The sequence below is a fragment of the Leucoraja erinacea genome, chromosome 25, assembly GCF_028641065.1.
Source record: "Leucoraja erinacea ecotype New England chromosome 25, Leri_hhj_1, whole genome shotgun sequence".
Classification (NCBI taxonomy): Eukaryota; Metazoa; Chordata; class Chondrichthyes; order Rajiformes; family Rajidae; genus Leucoraja; species Leucoraja erinaceus.
In genome coordinates, this window is record NC_073401.1 from 24830506 (window position 1) to 24840505 (window position 10000).

Sequence of the window (10000 nt, forward strand, 5' to 3'; positions counted from 1 at the left end):
TTCAACTACCTCCTCTGGCAGCTCATTCCATACACCCACCTCCCTTTGTGTGAAAAGGTTACCCCTCAGATTCCTATAAGATCTTTCCCCCTTCACCTTAAACCTATGCCCTCTGGTTCTTGATTCCCCTACTCTGGGCACGAGACTCTGTACATCAATCTGATCTATTCCTCTCATGATTTTAAACACCACTATAAGATCAACCTTCATCCTCCTGCACTCCATGGAATAGAGTCCCAGCCTGCTCAACCTCTCCCTATAGCTCAGACCCTCGAGTCCGGGCAACGTCCTAGTAAATGTTCTCTGCCCCCTTTCCAACTTGACAACATTGTCCTAATTCAGAAGCTCAATGGAAAGAAATGTCAACCTTTGGCTTGAGGGGAAATGGTATATACACAAGGTCAGTGCAGGAGTGCAGCGTAGGTTTACAAGGTTAATTCCTGGGATGGCGGGGCTGTCATATGCTGAGAGAATGGAGCAGCTGGGCTTGTACACTCTGGAGTTTAGAAGGATGAGAGGGGATCTCATTGAAACATATAAGATTGTTAAGGGTTTGGACACGCTAGAGGCAGGAAACAGCTAGAGTCCAGAACCTGGGGCCACAGTGTAAGAATAAGGAGTAAACCACTTAGAACGGAGACGAGGAAACACTTTTTCTCACAGAGAGTGGTGAGTCTGTGGAATTCTCTGCCTCAGAGGGCGGTGGAGGCAGGTTCTCTGGATGCTTTCAAGAGAGAGCTAGATAGGGCTCTTAAAAATAGCGGAGTCAGGGGATATGGGGAGAAGGCAGGAACGGGGTACTGATTGGGGATGATCAGCCATGATCACATTGAATGGCGGTGCTGGCTCGAAGGGCCGAAGGCCTACTCCTGCACCTATTGTCCTACTCCTTGTCTATGTCACCCATGATGCCAAATACACTCATCTTTTAGTTTTAGTCTGGGCTTTAGAGATGCAGAGTGAAAGCAGGCCCTTCGGCCCACTAAGTCCGTGCCAACCATCGATCACCCGTACACTAGTTCTATGTTGGCCCAGTTTTACATCCTACACACAAGGGGCAATTTACAGAAGCCGATTAAACTACAAACCTGTATGTCTTTGCAATGTGGATGTGGGAGGAAACCAGAGCACCCAGAGAAAACCCACACAGGCCACGGGAAAAACATGCAAACTCCGTACAGACAGTAGCTTAGGTCAGGATTGAACCCGTGTCTCTATCGCTGCGCGACTCTACCTGCACATGATCCATATCCCTCCATTCCCTTTAGTACGAGTGTCAGAGGTTATGGAGAGAAGGCAGGAGAATGGGGTTAGGAGGGAGAGATTGATCAGCCATAATTGAATGGTAGAGTAGACTTGATGGGCCGAATGGCCTAATTCTACTCCTATCACTTATGACTTATGCAAATACACGTGCCTATCCAAAAGCCTCTTAAACGCTGCAATTAGCTTTGCTAGATTGGTATCTAGTCAAGAGATTAAAATATAGGCCTGATATATCAGTGCTTATCCTCTTGATCCCACGAACCACATCAAAACGCTCGGTTGGTGATGAAGGCTAGCTTATTCAGGAGTAATCAGGCACAATGTTGGGTCTTAATTGCAATCAAACAACCTCTCCAACACTGTGGAACGGTGGCGCAGCGGTAAAATTCCTGCCTCACAGCGCCAGAGACCAGGGTTCGATCCTGACTACGGGTGCTGTCTGCACGGAGTTTGTACGCCCTCCCCGTGACCTGCGTGGGTGTTTTCTGGGCTGTCTAGTTTCCTCCCACACTCCAAAGACGTACAGGTTTGCTGGTTAATTGGATTGGTAACATTTGAAATTGCCCCTAGTGTGTGTAGGATAGTGTCAGTGTGCGGGGATCGATGGCCGTCGAGGACTCGGTTAGTTTCTCTAAAAAATAAACATCAAAAAACACTGAAATGATACCTCTATAAGCACAATATGTCTTTCCCACAGAGTTTAGATATTCTTGAATATTTTAGAAGGCATATTTTTTTCCATTTCCTTTCTGTATCTTTAATGTTCTCATTTAATCTCATTCTTCTTTACTTTCTATATTTCTAGAATGATTTCTCATAAAATTAAATATTCCGCCCACACTTCCTGGATTGCACCATGCAGCCTGTAATACTGGATCAGAGGGTGCTATTTCTCCTGGCACTCTCTGTGCCAACTTGCTCCAGTCATACGTTGCAACGACACAAGTTAGTTTTAGTTTGGTTTACAGATACAGCACGGCAACAGGCCCTTTGCTCCACTGCTCCGCGACAAATCATTGACAACTTGTTCCATGCCTATCCTTCTTTCTCACCCACACCTTACACACTTGGGGCAATTTACGGAAGCCCAATTGACCGTCAAACCCGCAACGTCTTTGGGATGTGGGAGGAAACCGGGACACCCGGGGGAAACCCACGAGGTCACAGGGAGAACGTGCAAACCCCACACAGACAGCAGCCGAGGTCTCTGGCTCCGTGAGGAAGCAGCTCTATCAGCTGCGCCACTGAACTGCCCTATCAGGATACGCAGGCTGTTTACTGAAACTAGAAACTAATTGGTAGGATAGGCCATGCAGGCCCTGTTTTCATTTGATCATGGCTGATCATCCAACTCAGTATCCCGTACCTGTTCTCTCCACCCTCTCTCTGATCCCCTTAGCCACAAGGGCGTATGCAAGTATGCAATTATGTTGAATACTGTACCTCAGTTCCAAACAGGTTGTACAAGTTACTCTAGCACGTTGTGTCTTTTTTTTAATGTGAAATGATAGCTACTAATATCATCATTTTGGGGCTCTGGGGATCTCAAGTTTTAGATGCCTTTCGATTTATATTTAGGTTTTAGCTTGAAGTATAATATTTAATCAAACCCTCTGCAGTGATAGTTGCAAGCTGGGAGTACATAATGTGTCCACGGACAGACTGTTCCTCAGCTGGAACACCAGTTTGCAGGGTCCTGAAACTGTTTATCATTAAAGCGTGCAGGACAAACTCGAAAATTCAGGACATCGTTCGGTCGAAATGACTGAGATAGAAATCAAAAGTCTAGAAGTCTTTTTTACCAGGGAAGTACTCAGGCTGGGTGGGATCTATGGAGAGGGAACAACAAGGTTGTTTAAGGTTGATCAACACGATCAGGTCGGCATGGTAGAATCGCTGCCTCACACGCCAGAGACCCAGGTTCGATCCTGACCATGGGTACGGAGTTTGTACGATCCTCCTGTGAGTAGGTTTGTAGGTTAATTGGCTTCTGTAAAAATTGTCCCTAGTGTGTGTAGGATAGGATTAGTGTACAGGTATCTGCGTGGACTCGGTGGGCCGAAGGGCCTGTTTCCACGCTGTATCTCTAAACATAGAAACATAGAAATATAGAAAATAGGTGCAGGAGTAGGCCATTCGGCCCTTCGAGCCTGCACCGCCATTCAATATGGTCATGGCTGATCATCCAACTCAGTATCCCATCCCTGCCTTTTCTCTATACCCCCTGATCCCTTTAGCCACAAGGGCCACATCTAACTCCCTCTTAAATATACCCAATGAACTGGCCTCAACTACCTTCCCGGTCCTAAAAGACTTCCCTCTTATCCTTAAACTGTGATCCTTAAACTAAAAATTAGGCAACCTGGCTTGAGATTACCTTGTTAACACACACTAAGGACAATTTACATAAAGACGTTTCTCATTCTTAAACACCACACAGACTGCAGTCATTGGGAGATTTTTTCCTTGTTGCTAGAATATATCCTCCAAAGATCACAATCCCCATATTCTGTATCCCTACAATGTGCTGACATCCCACTGTAACCTAATGGCATTAAAGTAAGATGTTAGATTGTGAGATATCTTAATGAGTTTACCGATTCTAAATCCGACCTTCAATTCACTGTTTAACGCCGCCAGCAAACAAGAAGGTGGGTCAGCTCTCCTCTGGATAGTATATTTAATAGGTTGCCTGGTGATGGTCCTATATTTGGAGGGTTGGGGAGAATCTAATGAAACAAAATGTACTATTGGAAACTGCAATATACTCGTTGACATTGCGACATCCACAATAACATCAAGTAAATAGATGCAACATGACACATGTTCATTTAACCATGAAATTTGTTCACAAACACTCCCATTGTTCAAGCCTTGCTTCTTTTTATCTGCCTTTTAAAAGCTGGTTCTTTCTAAGGTCAGATCATTGATATCTTCCAACATTTTAAGTTAAGGTCGGCACAATGGCGCAGCGGTAGAGTTGCTGCCTTTACAGCGCCAGAGACCCAGGTTCAATCCTGACTACGGGTGCTGTCTGTACGGAGTTTGTACGTTCTCCCCATGACCTGTGTGGGGTTTCCCTATGAGCTCTGGTTTAGTCCCACACTCCAAAGACGTGCAGGTTTGCAGGTTAATTGGCTTGGCATAATGTAAATTGTCCTTAGTGTGTGTTAGATAGTGTTAATGTGCGGGGATCGCTGGACGGCGCGGACTTGGTGGGCCGCAGGGCCTGATTCTGCGCTGTATCTCTAAACTGAAACTAAAATAAAATAATGTAAAAGTAAAAGTTCAGAAATACTTGGGTTGAATCCACGGAGAGAGAGAGAAACAAAGGTTTAAGTTTGATCTCTGTTGCGTTACAATGTAGAGAACTATATTCTGCACTCTCATTCCCTTTCTCTATGGTGGCCGATTGGGAAAGGGGGAGATGCAGCGAGACCTGGGTGTCATGGTACACCAGTCATTGAAGGTAGGCATGCAGGTGCAGCAGGCAGTAAAGAAAGCGAATGGTATGTTAGCTTTCATTGCAAAAGGATTTGAGTATAGGAGCAGGGAGGTTCTACTGCAGTTGTACAGGGTCTTGGTGAGACCACACCTGGAGTATTGCGTACAGTTTTGGTCTCCAAATCTGAGGAAGGACATTATTGCCATAGAGGGAGTGCAGAGACGGTTCACCAGACTGATTCCTGGGATGTCAGGACTGTCTTATGAAGAAAGACTGGATAGACTTGGTTTATACTCTCTAGAATTTAGAAGATTGAGAGGGGATCTTATAGAAACTTACAAAATTCTTAAGGGGTTGGACAGGCTAGATGCAGGAAGATTGTTCCCGATGTTGGGGAAGTCCAGGACAAGGGGTCACAGCTTAAGTATAAGGGGGAAATCCTTTAAAACCGAGATGAGTAGAACTTTTTTCACACAGAGAGTGGTGAATCTCTGGAACTCTCTGCCACAGAGGGTAGTTGAGGCCAGTTCATTGGCTATATTTAAGAGGGAGTTAGATGTGGCCCTTGTGGCTAGGGGGTTCAGGGGGTATGGAGAGAAGGCAGGTACGGGATACTGAGTTGGATGATCAGCCATGATCATATTGAATGGCGGTGCAGGCTCGAAGGGCCGAATGGCCTACTCCTGCACCTAGTTTCTATGTCTATGTTTCTATGTTTTTACTTTTTCTATTTTATTTTATTACTATTGTAGTTGAGTTTGGCTTGATTGTATTTATATTTAGCATTATCTCACTTGATTGGGTAGTTTGCATTACGAAGCTTTTCACTGTACCTCCACACATGGGGCAATAATACATCTTCCACTGCCTAAACCTTTTATCTCTAGATGTGACGACCTATTAAGTAGTCCCATTATTTTGTGAATTTACCTTTGTGACATATTCTGTTTATTGTACAGTTATTGACTGATAGGAAAAACTCTCTTTAGTTTTAGTTTAGCTTATTAATGTGTAGGAAGGAACTGCAGATGCTGGTTTAAACGAGGTACAGTGAAAAGCTATTTTGTTTGTTTGTGTGCTAACCAGTCAGCGAAAAGACGATACATGATTACAATCGAGTCGTACACAATGCTGTTCTCACCTGACTGTTAGACTTGCACACTTGCACACGAAAATTCAAGTTAGGAGCAGGAGTAGGTCACACTGCCCTTCACCCTTGCACCAGTACCAATGTGCAAAACGGAGAGACATAGGAAGTCTTGTATACCAGCTGCTATAAGGTTTTATAATGCACAAAATTTTAACTTATTATGTATTGAAGATATCTGTTGAAATGTGTGGTGTTATGTCTGTCTTGAAGCTGTTGTGGCACTGTAATTTCCTGTAAAGGATTAATAAAGGTTATTATTATTATTATTAGTATTTATTGACTGGTCTGATTGTAACCAAAACTCTACATTCTCATCCACCCACCATAACCTCTCGCCCCCTGGTTTATCAAGTATTCATCTCGACGTCTACCTGAAAATAGTCACTTTGCTTCAGCAGTCTCTGGCCACAGACAGGCAGGGTCTGTCTGAGGTGCTACTGTGCTGACCAGTGGTTCGTCTTTCTGTTGTAATTCAAGTAACCATTGTCATATGATCAGGGGCGGATTAACCATTAAGCAGACTAAGCACGTACTTAGGGCACCAGGGCCAAAGGGGGCACCACAAAGTTGGGAAAAGGGTGAAAAGAAAAAAAAAACAAATGAAGATTTGTAAAAAAAAAAAAATTTGATAAAACTAGTGCAAATTGATCATAATGTTCTGTTTCTTGATCATGGTGCACCCTAAGGTTATCTTCCCAGCTGTACCACAAGGTCAACAACTAAAATGGACTGGGTCAGTGTGGAAAGGAGGGGGGCACCAAGATTGGTCAGTGCTTAGGGCACCAGTGAGCGTTAATCTGCCCCTGCATATGATCGAGAAGAGGACGGCAGAGTGTCCAGTTACCTGCTGAATGATGTTGTCCCACTGCAAAAGGAAACGGAAGATAGACACAAAGTGCTGGAGTAACTTAGCGGGTTAAGCAGCACCTCTGGAGAAAAAGGATGGGTGACATTTAAGTCATAAGATCATAAGTGATAGGAGTAGAATTTAGGCCATTCGGCCCACCAAGTCTACCTCGCCATTCAATCATGCCTGATCTATCCTTCCCTCCTAACCCCATTCTCCTGCTTTCTCCCCATAACCTCTGACCCATTATAATCAAGAATCTATCTATCTTTGCCTTAAATATATCCACTGACTTTACCGCCACAGCCTTTTGTGGCAAGACTGAAGAACGGTCCCAACCTGAAACGCCACCCATCCCTTTTCTCCAGAAATGCTGCCTGGCCTGTTGAGTTACACCAGCACTTTGTGTCCATCTTTGCTATAAACCAGCATCTGCAGTTCCTTGCTTCTACAAAGTAAGAGAATTGGCCAAAGGGCTGGAGGGAAGAAAGAGGTGAAATATTTTTACAGGATGAGCTGTTTTACAGGGGGAATTCACTGCCATAATGCTATTGTGTAGGAAGGAACTGCAGATGTTGGTTTAGACCGGATAGATGCAAAAAGCTGAAGTAACTCAGCAAGACAGGCAGCATCTCTGGAGAAAAGGAATGGGTGACGTCTTGTTTCGAGACCCTTCTTCAGACTTTGAACAAGGGTCTCGACCCAAAACATCACCCATTCCTTCTCTCCAGAGATACTGCCTGTCCGGCTGAGTTACCCCAGCTTATTGTGGTCATATTGCTATTGACAGTCCATTCAATCATTACTTTCAAAAGAGAATTGCATTTGGCATTTCAATAGCCATTTTTGAAAATCAAATGTCAATTCTGTAATTACTTATTTTCCAATTATTTTTTTTTCCAATTCTACTCTGTTTCCATTGTGGGTAATGTAATGTTACCGTGACCCATAGCATGACGTTCAATTCTATCGATTCACAGGAACAGATGGAAATGAATTCTACCTCCAACACACGACCCGACGAGAATCCAGGTCTCAGAAGTCCGTAGCAGGATTTTTTTTTAAACTATAGTTGGCAGATTCTTAACGAATTGTTTTCTGAATGATATTGGATCAAAAATAGAGGAGAATGATCTCAGTTAAGCAATTTACCCTGTCAGTAAATCGAGATCCAAGGGTGCTTAGGATCAAGCAAATAGATTTTGTTTCTGGTAGGGTTTAATTTGAAGAATTCTTAGTTACAACAATTAAACAATTTGACAATAGAGGGTTAGCACCAATTTTAAAGTCCTGTCCATGTAGCAGGATTCAAATGATCTGATCAGTTCAAACGTTTCAAGAGTCGAAAGTCGGTTGCCTTTCATCAAACTTGGAATTATAAATATTCACCAGTGTTACATCCAGACTGCAATCTATTTATATTTCCATTGCGCCTTTAATCTGCTTTGGTACCTGAAACAAAAAAAGATTCAACCTCTATATAAGTGACTGAGTCTGAATTATTTCAAAAATTCAGGGTGTCCGTCAAACTGTAATGTAACTGGGCCATGGAGAGTACTGATTAAATCGGTTCCCAATCTCCCCCTTCTGTGGGATTGTGTTTATTATGTCACATGGGTACTCTCGGATGCAAGCAGATTTTTTTTTTACACAAGGACAGACCTTGTTCTGCACCGTGCGTTGATACAGGAGGACTCGCATCCGTCAGAAGGCTAGGCGGTGTGAATTGAATGGCGATACATTAAAGAGATAGTCACAGTGTGGGAGGTGGAGGTGGGGAGAGAGAGAGAGAGAGAAAAGTCTGAGATGAGTTCTGCCATCACAAAAAGCGACTCCAAGACTTCGCTGCTGAAATGCGGGGCGGCGAGGGGAGATGTACACAGAGGGAGCGCTCCCCGTAGGCGAAGCTACCGGCAGGGCAGGGGGTCGGATGGTGATGGGGGTGGGCATTGGGGCGAGGAGCGGCCGGCGGCGACTTCAGCCAAGGGAGCGGTCCCTGTCCCTGTCCCTGTCCCTGTCGGCTGTCCCGGCCTCGGCGGCTGCTGCTGCTGGAAACAGGGGACGTGAAACCTTGTAGGAAACGAGGCACAGGCGGCAAGCAGCATTCATCCGTGGGACGTGGAGAGGGACAGGGACAGGGACAGGGACGGGGACAGGAGCCGCCAGGGGAGCGGAGGAAGCGGCCGCCGGGCAGCAAGGTAGCCCGCTGCAAGAAGGGGTCGATGGACAGGAGCGGCAGCGAGTGCTCCCTCTTCACCGCCTCGGCGTCGCCCTCCTCATCCAAGCCCAGCAGCTGCCAGCAGCCGGCGGGCGCCGACCCCGGCTTCAACCCCATGTTGGACTCGACCTTCGGGCAGGTAAACAAATGTTGTTGTTTTATTTTTCATCTGCTGGTGAAGGTTAAAAGCGCCGGTCAAAAAAAAAAGCAACCTCCTTTTTCACCAAGTGACTTGATATTGTGGCAACTTTGGAAGAGATACAACATGTTCATCTGTCACCTTGCGGCATAACACATGGACCCAACACACAGCACACCTGTTGGAGACTTCCCCCTCATAAAGGAGGAGGGGGGGAGTGGGTTTCATAGAAACATAGAAAATAGGTGCAGGAGTAGGCCATTCGGCCCTTCGAGCCTGCACCGCCATTCAATATGATCATGGCTGATCATCCAACTCAGTATCATGTGCCTGCTTTCTCTCCATACCCCCTGACCCCTTTAGCCACAAGGGCCACATCTAACTCGCAATCCAACCCAATCCGCTCCAAGTTCACAAGTTCTAGGAGCAGAATTTTAGGCCATTCGGCCCATCAAGTCCACTCCACCATTCAACCATGTCTGATCTACCTCTCCCTCTCAACCCCATTCTCCCCAAAACCATTGACACCCTTACTAATCAATAATTTATCAATATCTACCTTGAAAATACCAATTGGCTTGGCCTCCACAGCCTTCAGTGGCAATGGTTCCACAGATTCACCACCCTCTGGCTCTTCCTCCTCATCTCCTTCCTAAAGGTACGTCCTTTAATTCTGAGGCTGTGGCCTCTGGTCCTAGACTCTCTCACTGGTGGAAACATCCTCTCTACATCCACTCTATCCTGGCCGTGTACACTCTATATGACAGTATTGCACAGAGTCACTCCCTCTCTCACTGACTAAAGAAACAGCTGCTCTGAGAGTTTCACTCGACGCCACTTGGTTCACCATTACTTCTTTCTGTAAAACACCAGCTTTCATTCAAAAGCGAGGTGTGTTTATTTATGGGGGTGAATTGTAAACGTGTTTAACCTAG

The 10000-nt window shown here is 45.3% G+C and overlaps 1 protein-coding gene across 2 annotated transcripts in view; it reads left to right on the plus strand.

The window, feature by feature from the left end:
• The window catches only part of LOC129709132 (calcium-binding protein 1-like), an 85025-nt gene that overhangs the window by 11297 nt on the left and 63728 nt on the right, over positions 1-10000 (plus strand). Inside the window, exon 1 of one of the 2 annotated variants that reach the window (XM_055655261.1) lies at positions 8770-9065. The exons of the other annotated variant lie outside the window; for it this stretch is intronic. Within the exon in view, the coding sequence (XP_055511236.1) occupies positions 8931-9065 (135 nt within the window). The 5' untranslated portion in view covers positions 8770-8930. Of the gene's footprint in view, positions 1-8769; positions 9066-10000 lie in introns of those variants that run through there. 2 annotated transcript variants of the gene reach the window in all.